This window comes from Corvus kubaryi, unplaced genomic scaffold (assembly GCF_017639235.1).
Source record: "Corvus kubaryi isolate FWS band 111438036 unplaced genomic scaffold, C.kubaryi_AGA036_p1.0 66, whole genome shotgun sequence".
Lineage (NCBI taxonomy): Eukaryota > Metazoa > Chordata > Aves > Passeriformes > Corvidae > Corvus > Corvus kubaryi.
In genome coordinates, this window is record NW_024582054.1 from 19,359,490 (window position 1) to 19,381,054 (window position 21,565).

The 21,565-nt window shown below is 37.8% G+C and overlaps 1 protein-coding gene across 17 annotated transcripts in view; it reads right to left on the reverse strand.

Moving 5' to 3' along the window:
* EML5 (EMAP like 5) overlaps nucleotides 1-21,508 on the reverse strand; it is a 111,298-nt gene extending 89,790 nt beyond the window's left edge. For all 17 annotated transcript variants that reach the window (XM_042048373.1, XM_042048375.1, XM_042048372.1 and 14 more), the window contains exons 1-2: nucleotides 21,160-21,508; nucleotides 475-634 (exon numbers count right to left, since the gene is read on the reverse strand). In XM_042048373.1, coding sequence (XP_041904307.1) covers nucleotides 475-634; nucleotides 21,160-21,356 — 357 coding nt within the window. In that variant the 5' untranslated portion in view covers nucleotides 21,357-21,508. The remainder of the gene's footprint in view (nucleotides 1-474; nucleotides 635-21,159) is intronic.
* Nucleotides 21,509-21,565: the final 57 nt, after the last annotated feature.

Below are 21,565 nucleotides of genomic sequence, written 5' to 3' on the forward strand. Positions count from 1 at the left end.
TATAATCCAATGAAACCTTTTTCTTGGCTCTTAGATCCAAGATACATGAGTGAACAAACAATCAAAATGTGGAGAGCCATAAAATGCGTGACAGAGAAGGGGATACTGCCTGAAGGACTCCAAGATGAGTAACACAAGGGGGCTGCCATCGCTCTGGGCACCAGGCACGCCCCTGCACAGGGGAGGTCCACTATCTCCATCCATTTAGTCTAACCCTGAACTGTTGCCCACACACCAAAAACAACCTCCCTACTACCTCATCTCAATTCAAAAAACTTTTGAAGTTATACTTTTCTTGCCCAATGTGAATATCTGACATTCATTAGTAATGTAATCTTATTTTCCTCAACTTGAGAATAAGCAGACAAAACCTGACATGATACACTTACTTTTTTTAAGAAAAACTATGTGACAAGATTTCTAATACATAAACAATTTATTCAAGTGTTTGAAAAAAGAATATTTGTTACATACCTGACCATCTAAATCAAAGGCCAAGCAAGCTATACCATGTGTGTGAACGTCCTTCAGAACAGATACAGTTTGCACAGTGTATGAATCCCACACGCAGATGTATGGTTCCTTCCCAACTTGACCTGTTGCCACCAACACGCGTTCGGGATGCAAAGCAAGGCTGCCAAAAAAAAGATATAAAATATTTTTGCATGAAACTTTTGTATTTGCCTAGTTAGTTGCATTAATTTTTTTCCTTTGAAATTATTTTACAATATTTTCCCATTGATAGTCAATATTAAAAAGTCATTTTATGCCAGATTCCACAGTACCTGTAAAACTACCTTAATATAGTACATACCAACATCTTTCTTGAATTAAACCTTCAAAAGCCTTCTACATTTAAATTAACTGCAAAATAGTCAATAATCCTTGTTCCAAAAGTGTTTACTAAACTAAGTCAGATTTTCATGCACTAAGAGAAATACCTTTTTTCCTTTCTTTCTACTTCTTAAAACTTAAAAACACAAGCAATGGAAAACAGAAGTTAGTGTTGAACTATCTACACACCAATCATCAATGGAGATATGTGGGCATCTCCAGAAGTTCTATATTCCACCCAGTATTTGACATACTTTTTATGGCAGGACAGCTTGCTGGAGCTGTCTCTCTGCTGATTGTACAGCAACCCAAAGCATGACTAGCTTAGACTAGAGGCAATGACTACACTTCAGATGACCCAACGGAAGAGCCATGAAGATTATCTCAAATGTCTTAATTTTAATATAGAACAATTGGGAGTAGCTGGTTTTGAATAATTATTAACTTTCCGCATTTCCTAATAATTGTACAGAATTTTCTTATAGCTTGTATTTCAGTCTTTCTGAGTGCACTTGAGGATCCTCAGAACTGTTTTGCCAAATCTGGGACCAAGCTAGAAAACATGCTAGTCAACAAGATATTTCCTCATTTTGTTTATGCCAGCAAGCTGTAAGGGAGGACTCGAGGTCTGAGCATTCAGATTTCATAATACAGAAAAGTAAGAATATATTCTAACAGAAAGCCAAACAAACTACTTGATTAAATTCCACACATACTAGATAACAGCAGTCCAGAATGATGTAGAAATACCACATGTAAGTCAGAAAGACATAATTTCCAAAGTTGGCTGTTTAATTTGGCTAAAAAGTTTCCTAGCCTAATGAATCCCAGGGTAGTGAGTGATCTTGACAGACTGGTGGACAGAACCACTAACAACACACAGGAAATATATTTATCTTCTCAAAATCACTTGGAAAGGAGAAAGGTTGAGCACTTTGCAAAGGTAAGATGATCTTCATACCTGAACACAGGTTTTGATAAATAAAGTTCAAGGGGTGGAGACAAGGTAAGTCTATAAATATAGACAAAACAGCAAGGTTAAAGCTAACCAGGAAATTACCAGGAAAAAATACCCAATTCAAAAGATGTATACATTTTCTATATACAGAAAGAGCAAGAGAAAACCACATTAGAAGATGCTTAATATTTTATGAAGTTTCACTACAGTACACAATACACTTCTATATTTTTTCTGTTTTAGAATAGCAATTCAGCTGGTTGATACTGCTTGACAAATTCCACGTGCACAACTCTGAGCAGAACTTCTAACTTCAAAGTTGAAAAGGTAAAAAGCCTATGAATCTTTCCATTTTTCTTTGGGAACTTCTGCTCTTTGCTACTGCCCGTTATCCTCAGCACCAGGATAAAGTAACCAACATGTCCCCACTTTGGTTCACTTCACTTCCAGAGCTGTTTCTCTAGTTCTTCCCTTCTTGATTATTTGACAGAGCAACTTCACAATTAAAAAACATGGCAGAAAGGAGCTGGCAGGCAAAACTTAACCACATTTCAATTCAGTTCTGCCACCTAATCCTGACTAACACCTGCACATCTCCCAGAGCACACAAAGGCAGATGGTGTACTCATAGGAAAAAGGAAAAGCATCTGGAGGGAGAGAAAATGCTGCATCCAAAATGATCTAAGTTTTAGAATGGCACCACAGAAAGGGAGCAATTAAACCAAATGGACAAAGAAATCTGAAAAAGAAAGTGAGAAGAACAAGCAAGAAAAAAGAGACAGAAACTAAGAGGCAAATAGGAAAAAACACAGCAGCCTCCTGTCTGATCCACCACCTCTTCCGTCCTGTCCTTATCTGTGCTACTAGTGCATTGTGCATTTTTAGACAAGCAAAAACCACCCTACAACTACACCAAAACACTCAGGCACCACCCTGGACACACACATAGGCAAAAGCACCCCCACACCACACATTACAAAACAATTTCCAGCAACCAAAAATTAGCTTTGCATGTTTTAAACTAAAGACCAGAGTCTGTAGAGAAACACAATGCAACAGAGATGGAAGGGACAACAGTAAAGGCACTACCATGGGAAAGGATAACATTGTCCTTAGCCCAAGTGTAGTGACTAATTTCATTCAAAGAATATTTGGTAAACATAGAGAAGGTCTTCTCTATTTCTAATGAATTAATGGCAAATAATAACCAATAGAAATATCACAGTACTAGTTCTTTCTACATCACAATACAGAGTACTGGCTTAAATAACTGAGCTCAAATTCTGCCTTCATATGGGATAATAATGCAGCACAAATTAAGATCCAAAGCCTGTATTTTAACCACAACAGACAACACGGTTGAATTACCAATGTCCTTCCCCTATCATTTCAGTCTCTATAGTAAACTGCTAACAACTTTTCTAGACAGTCGTTGAAAGAAGAAAATATTTGTACACCAAATATTTTAAGACAGTTAGCTTTTTTAAAAAATGCAAATATGGTGAGTTTTCAGGGAAACTGATTAGCAAAGCTGTTAGCAGCAGCTGAAGAAACACCTATCTGAAAATACCTGTCCGCATCTTTTCTTACAAACCAAGGAGTGAAGGACAGCTTAAAGTACTACCTGTAAGTATTCTATCTCACAGGCTATCAGAACAGATGCAAAAGAGAAGCTTGGAAAAAGTCAAGGGACTACTTTTTCTATTACCAACACTAAACCAATAGCTGTTACACTTACTTACATGATTTTCATATGAGCCATGAATGGTAAGACAATGTTTTTTCCTTAATACTCAAGTCTTGGCTATTATTAATCCCATGGAGCACCCTGCAGAATTATGGATCTGAAATTTTGGGTCCTCATCAAACATCAAGGATTAGACTCCGATTTTACGCTGTATGGTGACTCTTTTCAGTTCTTTCATTGGACTATGAGTGATCAAGCAACCCCTATAAGTATAGCAATTAATACAAAAATACCGTATCTGAATTTAACCTCTAGAGCAAAAGCATCGATACAATTCACAAATTTGGGAATTTTCATTGTTAAAACAGCCCTGAGCTAAACACTGTAAATAGTTCCCTAGTGCAGAAAGAAAAAGTTTAACTAGAATGGGTGCCCAGAAATGAGTAACAATGAACACTTGCCATATACAGACTATACGAACGCGTGGGTGCGATGCAATTAACAGGATCAAACAATGAGTTTGAGCTCTCTCTCTGGATACTCCGGGTAAGATCTTCAACACACCTCTACTGAGATGTTAACTTCATACAACTCTGGGATGGTATCTGCAATAGCTGCTTGCCATTCATCCATTCAGTTCCTGACGTCAGGCAGAAAAGTATGAGTACGGCTCAGCTCTAAAGGCAGTTTTCAAATCTGTTAGTATGGGACCTATGGGCTTAGGTACAGAGTCCCTCACAAATATTTTCTTGCATTTTTTTTTTCTTAGGGAGAAGAAAGAGATTGGTTAGTGGCATAAGAAGCTCTGTACTCAGAAGAAGAGGACTTGTGTTCCCTTTACTGCACTCAGAAGGAGGGAACTCATGTTCCCTTTACTATCCTGGTAATGAGAGCTGGTATGACCTATCCAGCTTAGACTGCTGAAACTGTGCTTGCATCTAGCCCACACAGCTAGACTGTAAACTGGTGCTTGATTTCTTTCCTCTTCCTTGAAGGATGACTAAGCTGATGAATGAGATACTGCTGCTTCTCAAAAAAAGGAAACAGATATTCCTAATGAGACAAGTTCTTCAGGCCTCCTTGTTTGCCTCTGGCTTTTCTGACCTGGGCTTTTCAACAACAGATGTTAGATCTAATGTCGTGTCTCTGAAGAAGTAGATATGTAAGAACATGTCCAAAAGGCAAACATGATCATGAAAAAAGCGGGTATTAAGCTAACAAACTGCTAAGTCAAATTAATTTTTAAATTGGCTCTAGAATTTGGTACTTCTTAAAAAGAGTTCAGAAACAGAAAATTCAAAAAACATGCTTGTCACTGTTGCAACAAGCCAAATAGCTGGACTTGCAGTGAACTGAGATTTCCACTGATATGTCTGAATGACAGGTCTTTTCCTAGCCAGATATTCAAATTGGGCTGAAATGCAGTAGTAGAGTTTTAACAGTATACTGAAAAGGGATATGTTTCTCACTTTAGTACATTCACACTCCTCTTTTTAACACATACAGAAAAGGTTCTTTCTCCCTTTCAGAGCAATAGGTAAGCATTTCCCAGCATTTTGACCAGATCCATGCACTATACAAGACCAGTGTTAGATTATTATATTAAATACTAATGGCACCCAATGAAAAAAAAAACATAAAACCTGCCCATGTTGTATCTGCGTGGAATGAGACTAGAGACATGGATAAGACCCTCCAATATGTGTGAGCTTTGTAGTGGCAGGGGATCCTGAAGGAGAACAGTCAATAATAAACTACTTGATAATAAAATAAATTAAGACCTTTTTTTTCATCTTTACTTGGTTTGTGCTGAGAATTAGCAGGCATTGATTAATACAGACAAGCTGCAGACAAGGATACAGTATTAAAGATGATGTTTCCTTAGCAACAATATTGGATGAAAATCCAAGAATATATTCATGTGACTACTCCTGAGCTTCATAAAACTAGGGCACCAGTAAAAATGCACAAAAGAATACTGCAGTAAAATAACAGCATCTCAGACATCTATTAATTAAGAGTTAATTTCGAGTGTGAAATTGTTTCTATGCTTAAATAAAGCAACATATTTTCATGGTATGTTTACAGACACTTTACATACAGTTGAGAATATTTTCTTATTTGCTGTCATTTATCCATGTTTCCCAGAAAGAACAACAGGGGAAGGTACAAACCATTTCTGTCATACTATTTAAGATCTTAAAGCAGAAAGAGCTGTAATCAGCAAACACCTCTCATCAAAGTTTTAGCAGATCAAGTCAGAGCACACTGACAAAACAAAGCAGTACTCGTAATGGAGCATCAGCACTGGCCTTCCATATAGTTATTGCCTCAGCACCAATAATGTCAAATATGGCTTTCTCAAGAGTCCTTAAATTGCACAAGCATCCAATTTCAAAGTAAGAGAGTCTGAAGGGGAGAAAGGGCCAGTGAACCCACACTGTACATTGGTTATTCCCAGCTGCAGTTTATCTCATTAACATTCCATATTTTCTCCTCTTGGATCTGAATGTTTTTAGATTAACAAGAAACATGTATAAACAACCCAGAGAATCCTAAAGATTGCTTTGGGCTTCTGTCTGTTCCTGAACTCCACAGAAGGGGCAAAAAAGAGAAATCAGATGTACTTCAAAGAGAAGGAAGGAGTTACAGAGTAAAGCAACATTGATGCAAAGTTCCCAACTCACTGAATATGAGAACTGAGTAAAAAGATTCTGGGAACTATATGCCCTTCTCTGAAGATGTCCATTTTCATCTTGCATTCTCATATCCTCCACTGCTAAGGAAGGGATTGGCTTTAGCTTTCTGGTAAGTTATCATTTCCAGAAAACTGATTAAAGACATTGCCCTTCTTTTCAAATATGAATGATTTTGCCAGTGCCAGTAGGAGAACTCATGGTTTGACCGAGTGAAATTGCTGAATTTTTACCAATTCTATGTGATCTTGACAATTTAATCACCAGGTTTTCACAATTTGAGGAAGAAATTTCTTTTCTAATATGCCTCTTGAAAAAGAAGACAGCAAAATTACTTACATGTCCCTAGCTAAAGAATCTTCTCACATGAAAGCTAGAAATATCATCTACTCCAGAATCATTTGGAGTTAAATGTGCTAAGATAATGTCCTGTTATTCTTTATTAGCTATTCATATTAAAGAATTGGTGGTACAATAATGTGACATACTAGAGCCAGAAGGTAAGAATCCCACCTAAAAAAATATTCAACTTCCTTCCTTCCTTCCTCACAAGACAATGAACAGACTTAAGACCAATTATTTAAACCATTATTACATATAAAGTCTCAAATATTACTCCCCTAGGACTAGCAAAAAAAAAAAAAAAAAAGAGGAAAAAAAAGGAAAAAGGGAAAGGAAACCAGAAGTGCAAGATCTGTGGAGAGAGAAGACATAGTGCAATCAGCTGTCAGTAACTTAGGCAGGGGGCAGTGCAGCCACTCAGCTCCTTTGGGTCACTAGATTTGATGACACAAAAGAGATCCCTTAACAAATCAGAGAAGTACTAGTAAATTATTTGGTTAGGATTAGTGAGTCACAAAGTTAGAAAGCAGTCTTTCACTCCTGAACATGTGTGGTGAAAACCATACAAACCTACAAAATGATCACAGATTAAAAAACCAACACAGTTTAAAATTGAAGTGGAAACACTGATTTCCCATTCTAGACAGTTTAGAAGCTAAGAAACTACTTTACTAAAGATTATCATGCTGGAGACACTTAATTATGGGGAAACTGAGACAAGCATGGCTATAAAACATGAATAGAATTAATTTCAAATAAATTTTGTAATGAAATGCAGTCTAGAAGGTGAAACTAAATTGTAGATACAAAAATGCTGCTAGCAAGGATTTTCTTGCTATTTTCTAAGCCCATGAGAGACTTCTCTCTCACAGAAGAGGTAGCAGAGTTATGTAAACAACCAAATACCTGCAACCTTGGAAAGTCTTGTTTATGGTACAGTAAAAAAATATTTTGACAATGAATGTTTTAGGATTTTAGCCAATCACCCCAAGGGGTGGCTGATCCTTGTCCAATTAGACTATGAAGGAAAAAGTCTATAAAAGAGTTTGTAAAATAATTAAATAAATCAATCTTGCTGCACAATTCCTGCCTGCTGGATCTTCTCTCCTCCTCCCTACGGCTGCGGGACACGGTGATATACCCTAGGGCCCAGGCCTGCGGTAATACTAAATGGCAAAAGTTCTTACCACATTTAAATTTACTCATTTTTCAGTGCACAAAGACTCATTCCATTGCCAAATTAGAAATCTACAGAATAAATTATTTAAGGCCAAAGAAGTATTTACTCCAAATTTTTTAGCCAAGACCATTTCAAAAGTATCTTTTCAAAGAAAGGCTATTTTGGATGCTCCTGACTGTGCAAGTTAACTAAATTAACTTGCTTGATGTACAAAAATTTCTTGTTTCTAAATCTTTCACTACTACTAAAACCTTTTGAACAACCCTTTACCCAGTCATTATGATTTGCTGCTTCCCTACGAGATTTACAACAGTTTTTAACCACTGATCTTCCATCTATTATTTTTAAAATATATACTAGATCTTCTAGTATTGCATAGGAAAAAAAAAATCACAGAATGTAAAATTTTCTTTCATATTTCTGAACAAGTATATGAAACAGCAATTCAGTCTTTTCTCCTGTGGGACATACTGATGAAAATCTCTGAATGTGCAAGAACTTCTCATCTGAATATTTGAGTGGAGTCACGGAATAATTAGTGACAATTTTTGAAAGGTTCTTCTTTTATACAGAAAGGTTATCCTGATAAAATTAGCAGTTGACTTAAAGTAAGGAATGGTGGGAAGAAGGCAGTGGCAGAGCTGCTATTGAAAAAAGCTGGGATAAGCACAACATTCATCCTGTGCTTCAATTGACTGTATTTCATTACCCACCAAAGAAGGCTTAGAGCAGAGGAGAACACTATCTTGCCAGCCCTGGAGACTGCAGATACACTAGATTTCTTCAGGAGTTCTTGAGAATATCAGGCCTACAGGTATTCTGAAAATATTCAACAGAGATGTTTTCCTACAGGAAAAAAGTCAAGGTTATCTGTAACACTTGTCTCAAATTTACCATCCTGGAATCTAACTTTGCACCCAGAAAAGTGAAAAGAACCAGGATACCACTTAAAGTTGGGACAACTTCTGAACCCTTGTTCAGAAAAAAAACTATAAAAATGAGATAAAGGCCACAAAAGTATATACACAAAAGACCATCTCCCAAAACAAACAAAATCCCCACATGTACCAGAACCATAAATAAAACAGGAAAGAAGTACAGGAAAACTAGAGAATATTGAAGGGACTCAGAGGTCAATGTGCAGTTGGTAGGTAATGAAAGATGTCGCCCATGTGGGCTCACAAAATTAATTACTGAAAACTAATAAAAAGGAGAAGGTGGATAAAGAACATTCATTAATAACACTTTCAAGAAAATACAAATCTTCTGCTTAAAATTTATGTTCATCTCAAGAATACTGATCCAGTTGACTAATCCCAATATGAAATGTAATGTAACATTCATTCTCATAAGCACATGCTGTAACCTGCAAAAGATAAAATCATGATTATTTATAAATTATTACTGAATAATGTTTCAAAGGCTATTCATTTTTGTGCTATCAATTTCTATGGCAGAAGAAACAGCAGTTAAATAAACAGTTAAGCAGAAGACGAACCTGTAACTAAAAACCACAAATACCACCTAACGCGCAACCTTGATCTAAAAAAACCCCCAAACCAAACATTCACCAGTTCTTCAAATATTCCTGTTATTTCCCCAAGTACTCCAAAAGGCTATTTCACTTAAAATGTCACACTTTGCACAATAAATCTTGAGGCAATTTCCAAATGCTGTCAGATGCCTTGTCTTGATCTAAGATAAAGCATAATTCACCTTGTTTGCTCTTGTAGAGAGATTATAAGCAGGAAACAGGAATTAGCATAGTTCTAAAAGTTTATACTGTTTCTAAAGGTTTATACTATTGTCAGCTAACCAAAACATAAAATTAACCCACTCATTCTGCATGCTAACTGTCTTGATAAAATGGAGACATCTAACCACCATGACTAAAATTCATAATTGTTTTAAAGTGATTTTCATATTTAAATACATTTTGGGTTTTTTCCACAATGGCATCTATACATAATATTTGCATGCACTTATATCACAGTCTGACATTTTCAGGAGCTTTGTTCTTGAAATAAGTTACCCTATGGCTCAGAAAATTGAAGGGTCACTGTTATTTTTAAAATATCCAACTAGATTTAGTCACAAGAAATGTCCCACATAAATAGAAAGAATCAAAGCAGTAAAACACTCTTTTAGAACATTGTTATAAAACTATGTTATATCTACAAATTTCATTCTCAGTTGTGGTAAAGTAAAAAATATATTAAGTAATCAGGAGTAAAATGTATGAGCTAGAAGTGAGAACATAATGATTTTAATGTAACTATGAGCAATTTATAAACATGATTTTCAGCTTGGACACATTTTCTTTATTATTAGGTATGGTCCTTTGCCTCAGTTTTGTTTCTTTTCTCTCAGTTGAATTCTTCACCTTAATCAAGCATTTTATTTACATGCAATTTTATGGCAAATATCTTATCAATATACATCATATGAAGCCAAAGTTTAAGGTGTAATACTTCCTATAGTCAACACAGTGTAAAAGGCAAATGAAAAATTTCCCTAAATGCAATCTGTCACCAGTCTGACTAAACCATCAGTGGAAATACAACTGCAGGTACCTCTAAAGCTGATCATTTTGTTCAAACTGACATTATTCTCTCCAGTTATGCCACTCACTCTCTGGATACATTTCTCTTGATTCTTGAATTCAAATCCCCAAAAAATGAGCCCCTGAAAATATTTATCAATGATGACCTCACAAATATTTGAGCAGTTAGAAGTTGGACATTGCTGTTAGACTAGAAGGTTTGGTTTTGGGATGGGGTTTGGGGGGTGGGGGGACTGGATTTTTGGGGGTTTTTTGTTAAAATGATTTGTGCTTCTAAAGCAAAAGAATCAGACTGACCTTTGCATACAGATAGGAGTATTGATCCATCCTGTCTGCAGCCCAAAGCAATAGGCACTACAAAGGAACTCCTCTGAAAAAGCTTGGAAGACCAAACAGTGAAATTAAATTAGAAACCTATGAAAAATGGTTGGAAGGATTGTTCACTGTATTTTCTGAACTAATATCTGAATACCCAGGGCTTTCATAGAAGAATAAGCATGAGGCACCATCTTACAGAACTTATTCAAAACAAAAGGAGTCTACCAGGAAGCCTCTCAAAAGTAATGAGGATTCCTAGTTAAAGGAAAGTCTTTTGCAACTAGGCTGAGGACAGCTACTCTGAAGAAAAGATACAGTATTTCTGTGGAGATTTAATAATGCAGGTATCCTCTAGCAGTTAGGTAAAGTAACAAGAAAAACTGCTTTTCTAACAGAATTGGTCTCACAAAAACATCTTACTTCAAATGCAGAGTAGTAGTGGTGTTATCAGATGGTGCACACACTGGAATTCTTTGTGGTTTCTATTTTTTGCAATATAAAACTGATAGGTACCATAAGCCCGGCTTAAAAATTCAATCATACCTTTTGCTACCAAGAGTAAAGGCAATCTTGGCTGATTCTGACCTTTTTTTGTGCAAATCAAGCACTGCATTTTCAAAGTCTATTACTACGGTAATAGCTACAACAGCAATGCAAATGATGATACTGGGTATTTCTTGTACAAATGAAAGACTTTCGTAGCCACTGGAGTAATCAGAGCAATCTGTGCCTAATGGAAGTGATTTGTATGTATCTATAACATTCTGTAAGATGCTTCACTGTTGCACCAGGTGATATTCATACTACACCAGATGACACACCAGAATCTCACTGGGCAAAAAATCTTCACTACATGTTTCAAGAGAACATTCAACATCATCTAGGTTAAACATTCAACCAAATTATTAAGATGGTTATGGGAGGTTTCACACTCTGCTACCTAAGTTCAAGGAAAATTATAGCTTTATATTTCTTTCCAAGGTATTTCAAGAGCTCAGTAGCTTTGCTTACCATGTGAATGCAGCAAAACCAATCATTTATTTTAAGTCAAATAAATATATTGTGAATAAAACAATTTCCTTGATCATACTATAATAGCATTATAATTTAGGTGTATCTTAACAAATCTAAATTTTAATGTGAGCATATGATTCATCTTTATCAGTACAGATTAGACATCTTTGCCACTTTTACGAATAATTAATTATTTTTCCTTTAAAGTCCTTGATGCTAAACAAAAGTGCTGTCCTAAATCACAAATACAATTCTGTAAGTTGTATAATAATACTTTGAAAAACTAGATAAACTACATCTTGAAGTGAAAAAAAGCCCTTGAGATATTATAAAAGGTAGCGCTAAATTCTGTGAATCTTTCAGCTTAATGTCAGTGTCAGCCTAAACTTCAAAAACCCGAAAATGTAGATGACATAAAACCAGAAACATCTTTTTGTAATTATTTCAGGTTCTGTTTCAAGCACACATCTTTTTTAAAAAGCCTACAATGCTTGTGTTATTAATCACAGTAAAATCTAAACTGATTTCTTGATATGTCATACAGAACACATACCCTATGATTTTCAATCTAGAACAATTAGAGGGGGATAAAAAAAATCAACAATTCAATTTTATTGAAACATGCTAAGTTACTGCCCATCACTATCATAATAACACTGCAAACACAATAAGTTAACCCCATAATGCTGTTAAAAAATTGACAAGGAGCATGATCTACTTTCTTCCCTATATCAAGAGAATGACTAACAAATTGAAACACTGAAAACGCAGGTAAACAGAAACATAACTTCTTTGACTGCAATTTGGAAAAACTAAAAGATTAGGGCAGACCTCAAAATTTCTGCAGAAATACTTCAAAAATTTTACGAATCAAACATTATTAAGCCTTTGGTTACACTTCCTGCTCTTCTCAGATGTTGTCCTAGAGCCTCATGTTGTTGCAATAGCTCTGAGAAAAAGACCCAAGTACCAAATCAAGAATAGCATTTTCTACAGAACCAAGATGTTTTCCCATTTAAGTATTGACCTGACCCTGCCTGTGAGCCCTGACAGAATCAGATCAGAAGGTGATGTGACTGCTGGCTATGAAAAGCACAATGCATGAAGGCAAGCTCCTAATCCTGTAGCTCCTTGCTGTGTTGATCTACTTTAATCAACTTCTAGTATGTTTTAAATGTTCAGTTCTAGTTGGATATTTTTGGTATTTCTATTCATGCAGTTTTAATCAGGAAAAATAAATTTTTCAATGGTATGCAGGTGTATTAAACAACCAGCTTATTTTAGTCTCACTTCAAACTGAATCCAGGAAATATTTTATTCTGTATTCCTAAAATATTTTCATTTTATCAAACAAAATCCAAGAATTTTTTTTTTAAAAAATGACAAACAAAACTCTTGATAAAAAAAAAAAAATTTGTAATGAAGATTCAACAATAAATCCTCGATAAAATCTTTCAGACAGTATAACATCTTCCACAACAGGTCTAGAGCTACCCAGAAAACTTGGTTTTCCTCAGGGAGAAGGCACATCACTGTCTTTCATCTCCCCCCTGATCTGTTTAAGATATGAACCCAAATCTTCCCTTCAGACTTTTACACATTTGACAATTTGAGACCACTTAGCATGAAAAGCTGGGAAGAGCTTAACTGGGACTTTGTCCTTGTGAATGACAGCATAAAATGGTCATCAGGGTAATTATCTCACCCCTTGCCCTAGCAATTGCTTCTGCTGCAAGAAATGCCATTTTGACTGATAGACAAAAGATACTGAAGCTAGAGGCTTATAGGAGGACTGCTTAGTTTAATTATGACATAATTTAGGTTCTATTTAAGTCATTACTTCCTTCACGGAGTGAAATAAACTGAGTATGCTCAAGAAGATCATCTGGAGATGATAAAGTGAGTCAATTGATTTATCTTTAGTATAAACAAAAGAACCATGACACCATATAAGCCCAAAGAATAAGCTAAGGAGAAGACTTGATTTTTCAGCTGGAAATATAAACTTTCTGAGGAAAAAGAGCAATCAGTTCCTCTAAAGATCATATTCAGAAAAGAAGAATGCCTTAATGGCTTATTAACAAAGTACAATAGCTTGGTGAATTAACCTGCTCAAGTGATTTGGGTGGCTGTCATCGACCTCTCAGAATGGTACACATTACATGACTTCAGCATTGCTTTCATTCTTTGAAGCAAGAACGTGGTTTCCTCATCAAGTGCAAATGGAGAACGAACCCCAGGTGCCGTGTTTGAGCAGGAACCCACCAGCACACACCCCAAAGCCCGTTCTTTGTTACAGAAAATGAACCATTAAAGGTATTTCATTTCACAGTAAACATTCTATTGCATATCAAAACCCCATAATCTATTGTTAATGTCTAATTTTCTTCAAGAAAATATAATTTGAGAAATTATTTCCTTAACTAGATTTACATTAAATTAGTTTTATTTGAATTTGTGTGTGGGAAGAATAATGTTTGTAGTCAAAACACTGAAGCTTTCAAACTGAACCTCCAGTTCTGGAAACTCACACTGTTCAGCATGGGCCTACAGCTTTTATTTTTGGTTGGAAAGTCACTTGACTTGTCACTGGGCACCACTGAAAAGAGCCTGGATCCATCTTCTTTACACTTTCCCTTCAGCTATTTATAAAATTGATCAGATGCACTCTGAGCCTTCTCTTCTGTGGGCTAAATGGTCGCAGCTCTCTCAGCCTTTTTCAGAGAGACGGTCCAGATTCTTAATCATCTTTGTGGCCCTTCGATGGACTTTCTTTAGTAGTTCCACATGTCTCTTGTACTGAGGAGCCCAGAACTGCACACAGTACTCCAGGTGCAGTCTCACCAGCACTGAGCCAAGGGGAAATACTCCTACCAAGGAGTTTCTTTGGGACTTAAGAACAAAGACGGGTTTCCTAACACCATACCTAATAATCCAGACTGTATGTACCTTGTATGTTTCCGAAGTATTAGACAAGCAATATTTTGAGGTGTTTCTATGCATGATCCATTTCACATTTGAAGCATAACTGTAAAATGGATTTTATTCCCGTTTTCATCCAGTACAGATATTAGAGGATACAAAGGGGGATGACGGGCCTTCTTCAATGGCTATAATTATTGAAATAGTTTGGGAGATTACCTTTCTGCAAATGAATAAACAAGAGAGTTCTCTTCTAGAAAGAAAGGTCTGGACTGCATAGAATTCAAGTGCATACAAAGAATTCCTCACCAGAACATGCCGAAGCTTTTTTTTCCTCTGTCACATTCATAATTCAAAAGACAGAAGAGGTTGCACATGATAATTAAGAAATTTTTCCTTATAAGGCAACCATGGTATTCACTCAGTTAAATTCCCTGAAATCCAAAATACACAACTGATCATGAAATTCCTACTGAAATTTCACAGATCTACTGCCAAAACAATTAATAAAATTTCACCAGACGAAGTGTTGTAGCTGAACCTAGTCTTTATTGCTTAATATTTGTGCTTGACTGTCATCTGCAGTTCAGTCAGAAACATACACCATTTATTCCAGACAAGAACAAGACAATAAACCTGACAGCAGATACCCCAACTTTCAATTACTTCAACGATTTGTTGAGGTTTTTTGAGAACTAGGATGAATCTTAAGGTGTTAAGACTACTGGTGGAACACAAAAGATGGAAACAAAATAATTTCCCTCTATGTTCTTGTGAAACGTGTTTAGTTCCTTTTCTGAAAAAATATTATCTTTTTTCATAATTTTTTGTGATTGCTAGAATCTTCAAAAGGGATCAAAGAGAGGCAGAATGATACAATGAGGGGGTAGAAATACACAGCATCTTTATTAAAAAAGTCCAACAGCAGGTCATCCAACGTCATAACAATGCACAGCTAATGAAAAGAGAGGGTGAGGAAAAGATCTGTTGCCATTCGAAACTAGGATATGACTAATCACTGCATTGCTAGAATTTCTGTTTGCAAACCATAGCTGACAGCCACACAGAGGAAAGCTGGACCTGACTCCCAGGGAGCTTTATCTAGGAGCAGTCTTAGAAAGCAGCTGACAGACTCCAAGGATTTCTTAGATGCTGATGGTTAGACTAACATTCGGAGTGCGACAATAAATAGATAAATTGGAGTTGGCGGACAGCACTAACACCAGAGAGCACAGATGATAGTAGTGGTTGTGGTTTTCACTAGAACCTACGAAATGCTGACACTAAAAAGAAGTTGTTTATTTTGCCTGGAACAAAGGAAAAAAATCATAGTATCTCAGGAAGGACAATCTCCTGTAGACTGAGCTGAAATTTGAAATATAAAAAGAACACAGTTTTAAATAAAGTGCCTGGACAGACCACAATTTAGGGTCCAGAGGTATGGCTGCTTATTTTTATTCCTTGGAGAACAAAGCTTGGTTAATTCCTACAGAGTTCACAGCAACAAGAAAAATTGTTTTAAGAAAAGCCGTGATTTAGACAAGCAAATTATTTTTTGCTTTGTCTGGAAACAGCCAAACCCTATCTCCGTGAGAATACAGACAAATGCTCTGCCATTCTTTCTACCTGTCTTGCATATACCTCTGCTCCCTGTAAACATGCAATTTACCTCTCTACAGTCTTGGATACAGAGGGGCACAAAGGGGGAAAATAACCACAGTTTGGTTTTAACCAAACTGAAAGTAGAGCCATTTCTTTCTCCTCTGTCTTTGTAGCAGGGTATTGGTTAGTTTCTGGTACTAGAACTTCTAACAGTAAAGAATTTCAATGTTTTCTGAATAATTTTTTAGAGTTATGTTTGCCCTAAAAGCAGAACACTGCCTGAGTCCTAGGGCAGATGATGCATGATTTCTTTCCTGCAAGTTAGTCCAAGACAAGGAAAAATATACAGACTTCAGACAGGCAGGGAAATTAACTTATTAGACACAGCCTATGGCTGCTCAACAGCAGAGCTATAAATGCCATTATCAGCAGAGATTCAAGAGTTCTTACTAGCATAAAGTGTGCCAGCTACTACCTTAAGCAACTAAACCTAAATGTACCACAAACACCTTAATCAAGTAGTCACAGAGATAAACTTCTAGGAAGAATATACAAAAGCACTATTATTTGCCAGCTAGCTCACATAATGGATATTTAAGAAGTAGGACAGAGATAACAACTTTTCCTCATTTGTCTCCTTCTGACAGAGAAACATAATTCTTCTCCTTTCTGTGACTGGCACAGTTGTGTGGTTTGTTTTGTGTCAGCATAATGTTGCAAAAGGAGAATTACAGATAAGTGCTAAAGTTTGAAATCAAGAACAGACATCATGGAAAGCGGAATATGCACTTTTGCCAAGTCTACTAAAGATCTCAAAAAGATGCACTGGTTTAACCTCACATTTTGATTTTATTTTTCAATAGCATCATCAGTGTCAGATGAAAAGTTAATTCCCAGTAAAATTCCAGTACTTTGAAGCCCACAAAAAAAAAGATGGTCACAGGGCTAGCATTAAGGGGGGAAAAAAAAAAAAAAGAAAGAAGCAAAAAAATGCATCAAAAAGAAAAATTATTCTACAAGTCACCTTGGAGCATGTCAGCAGTCTCCTTGGAGCACATCAGCATAGAGAATTGTCCTAGTGACATTATGACATTAAAGGCTTTTGCCAGTGGACAGCCATTTTAAAAGATGGATAAGTTCACGCTTTCCAATTTTCTCACCTTACATCAAAAAAAATACAGTACATAAATATGCTTTTGCTAGCCCAGACAAATAAGGAGCCTCAACATGAGCATGAGTTTTACAGTATGACAAGTAAATGCTCTGAGGGGGCATCTTCTGAAATCTTGATACAGATCAGGTTTAAATACGTTCACCCTAAGGTCTCTCTGAAGAACAGCCCACATTAAATAACCTATGATCCTCTAAATCAGTAAAATTATGGAGAGAACGAAGTCAAGATCTAACCTGAACACACCAAGATACTGTTTCTTCCTTGTCTACCAGAAAGCAAACCATTCTACACATCACAAGCTAGTTTGGTGATTCATTAAATCCTAGAGAACACACACTTGAAACCAGTAGCTTTGTAGGAATAACTTGCATTTTCACTCAGTACTAGTATCTCCTACACATACACAGCCCAGGCTGGACAGGGAACTTCCACAAACACAGCGGACATCCAAGTTATGCTGCCGGCAACAGATCAAAGCAAGTCACCTGAGATTTCATGTACAAGATTTTTCTCCTTCCTTACTCTTGAAAATGCAAGAAACTCAGTTATCTGCACTCCCAAAAGATGCAAACTTTCAAAGTGTTTCTGTGTCTAAGTGACACTTTCTACAAGTGTTCGAATGCATCCTGGAGCTCGACAATAAAAATATGCAAATACATAAGAAATGGGAGAAAAGTAAGATTGAAAACATGTAACTGTATCCTCCAGAACAGTGAGTTGATTTCTGGAAAGTAATTCTCAGAAGAGATAAAAAACAAACATAAAAACCAAGAGGTCACCAGCAAGCAAGAAGAGTCCTTTTAAAAATGGATTATAACTGACATTGTTCAATTAAAAAAAAACCAAACAACCAAAAACAGACTAATAAAAGACATTTTAAATGTTCTTAACTATCCTCTTCTAGCCCCAAAGAGTTTTCAATAGATCTGAGGGACAAAACACTGAAAGAGAACTCTCTTACTTTCACTGTACAGTTGACTGAGGCTGAGGGGTTTGGGGTGTGGACACTGTGATTAAAATTAAGATTAGACATTTATACTGAAAATAAATTATGTTAAAACATCTAATTACATAAAAAATCCTACAGCAGGTTTACAGGGTTTCATTTAACAAAAGGAGGTAAAACTTAAAAGCAGAACAAAAACTAACTGCTAGTGTAAGAAATTTCCAATGGAAAATGTCCTTTGACTGTCCATTACTCAAATAATACTGTTTTCTACTACTAAAGAAATGGTCTCTGACTTAAGAATTGCAGTTCCTCTCTCCTGATTGATGTTTACAATTACAATGTCATCCAAAGAACGCTAACAGTATAAAAGTTCTCATAACGAAGAGTACTAATAATATCACCATGTAGTGAGCAATATTTATGCTTAGTCCTTGTAGCTATGGAGCTGGGCTCATGGAAGTTTGATTCTTTAAATATATAAGATTTTCAGTCACCAGAACTGCTTTCACAAATGAGATCCTGTACTTGTAAAAAGATACTCAATCCTCCCATTGCTTTCACTGAAAAATCCCAAATATCTCAGCATTCAGACAGTACTTGTTGAGACTATTAGAGCATAAAATATATTAATTATTTTGCAATACAACAGTTAAGTTTATCTTCAGAGAGAAAATTTAGTAACACTGATTATTATATTACATAATCCGATTTTTGCACCTGCTTTTTGGTTTTTGCTTTTTGGGGTTTTTTTTTTAATATTTGACCTTCCTATGACTCATTTAAATATTGAGAACTAACATGTTTAGGTAACCACATTGAGTTAGGAAAAGTGCAAGATGGCACTTTAAATTGTACCATGTTGCATTTTAGAAAAAGTAGCAAGTGAAAGACTGATCACTGCAAGTCTGATCTTACTAGAAATAGCCACATTGCTTTTAAATCAAGCATTCTTCTTCAAGCATACTACTATTTCTGTATAGCTTTTGCATTCAAGAAGCATGCAAAATTCTAACTGCATAAACCTGAAATGCTTTAACATACTTAGAATTATATTCTCACGTCAATACAATTCAGAGCAGGAGAAACTCCGCTATGCTGGGCCATGGTACCATTCAAATCAAAGTACATACACAAACCAGACACATACACTTTCTCTCCGGTTAGCTGGCGTACAGCAGACTTTTTTTTTTTTTTTTTAATTTAGTACTAGTCTAAATAATTCTGTCACATTTTGGCCAAATGTAGCACACTGTACCAAAGCTGAGAGAGACTGAGCAGGAAACTGTTACCACACGCAAACAAAAAACTTGCCCGGTTGTAGCTCAAATCCATGTAATTCTTATGCTACAAGAAGTGCTACTGAAACAAGCAATGTCACTCGGAAGCACTCATGAATACACGGTATTAAATGTGTAATATTACACTACCGCGGCCTTAGAACAAGCAGTGAGCCACCGCTTCCTTAGCACAATAGCAAGTTGTGGGTCTGGATTTCCCGCAGCACCTGACATCATAGGTGGCTAGCAGTTCTTAAGAAAATAGTTTCTCCTGGATTAAAGTGAGAATGTTAAAACATTAAGCAATGCAAATAACAGTGATTCAAACTCCTGATTCAACATCCCTAGTACAACGGTCTACCATGGTACACTGACTAGGTTTCCTTCCCATGTTTAGCACCAAGGAGAAATATACTATGGAAGTGACACCCTTCTAAGGAACATTCACAGCCATACTTCAAAACTATTTAAATTTCTTCAAGAAGAAGACTTAAACAAAGGAAAAAAGTGGCCACTATGACCAAGTTTTCTAGTGTGTCTAAAAGTTTAAATGAAAGAAATAGCATCTATTCTGCTCCCTGCAGGCAATACCTGTTACTCATGAGTAACACATACAGAAGGTATGCCTTGGAGCATTAAGCATCATAATAACAGATTTTGTGCTGTAAAACCTACAAAAGACCTACAACAATATCCACTGCTAGCTCTTACCCCAACAGGAAGACCAAAACAAATCAGAATTTAAAATCCATCTGCAATGACACCTACTGGAAGGGAAAAGATTGATGACTCAGGCTCACATCTGCCCTTCATACTCCTCAAATTCTCTCATTGATCTCACAACACCACTAGGCTTACGAGAGCATCCTTGGAGTGGAAATACGCACAAGAAATTACACCAGCACATTTTTTCTGCAACATCAGTTTGTAATTATTTTTTTAATGAACTCAGCACCTGAAAACATTCCCTGACAAGTGAACTACTGAGCTATAGAAGAAGCCTCAACTTCTCAAGAAAGGCTGTTAAGATTACCCTAAAAGTTGAGTGAGTTACAGGCAGGCCACTAATTCCCCATGTAATCGTCGCCTCTTAAACACTAGACAAAGGTCTACCTGCTACAGATTAACCTCCTCCGCAGCCCAAGTGCTCCGGGGCACACACGCGATTACTGCTTCTCCTCCCGCCGGCCCTTTGACATTCAGGGACGGCGGGGCACCGAGCGGCGACCCTCGGGCTGCCGCGCCGGGCACAGGCGCCCGTACAAGTTCGGCACCGCGCACCGGCGGCAGTGGGGGACACACAACACGGCTGATTAAATCCGACAGCTAAAAGCCATTTCCAGGCTGTTTCTACCCACGGCGAAGCCCGGGCGGGGGGGGGGGGGGGCGGTGAGGAAGCGCTGACTGTCCTTGACGTATTTCGGTCCGCTCCCCGGATCCCCACAGCACCGGCGGGACGCGGATCACCGGCGCTGCCCGGGACGGCACCTGGGGCAGGCGGCTGCGGGGGGATACTCAAGCCCCGCTCCAGGGGGAAGGGAGGAGCGGGCGGGAGACGAGCCGGGGCTGTGCGGCCGGGACGGCCGGAGTGGGTCGGAGCCCGCGGCGGGATGCGGCCCGGGGACGCGCGGCGCCGGCGGTACCTGATGATGTCGTCCTGGTGCCCCAGGTAGAATTTTTGCCGGTGCTCCCGGGGGCTGTAGACCACGCCGACCCCCGCCACGAAGTAGACGATCTCCTTGGCCGCCGTGTAGTAGAGGTTGTTGCGGCACTGATGACCCCGGTAGCCGTAGACCCACTCCAGCCGCAGGTGGCAGCTCGGCGCGCTCCGGTCAGCCATGTCCACCCGCCCCCGCCAGCCGGGTATGGCTCGCTCCCGCCGGAGACCCCGCGGGAAGGGGGCGACGGGCCGGCCGCCCCCTCCGCTCGGCTGGGTGCCCGCCGCGCTAATCCCTGCCCGCCGACATGGATGCCCGCCGCCGCCGCTCGTCCGCCGCCGCCTCACAGAGGGCGCCGCCGCCCGAGCGCGCCTCGCCGCCCCGCGCCGCC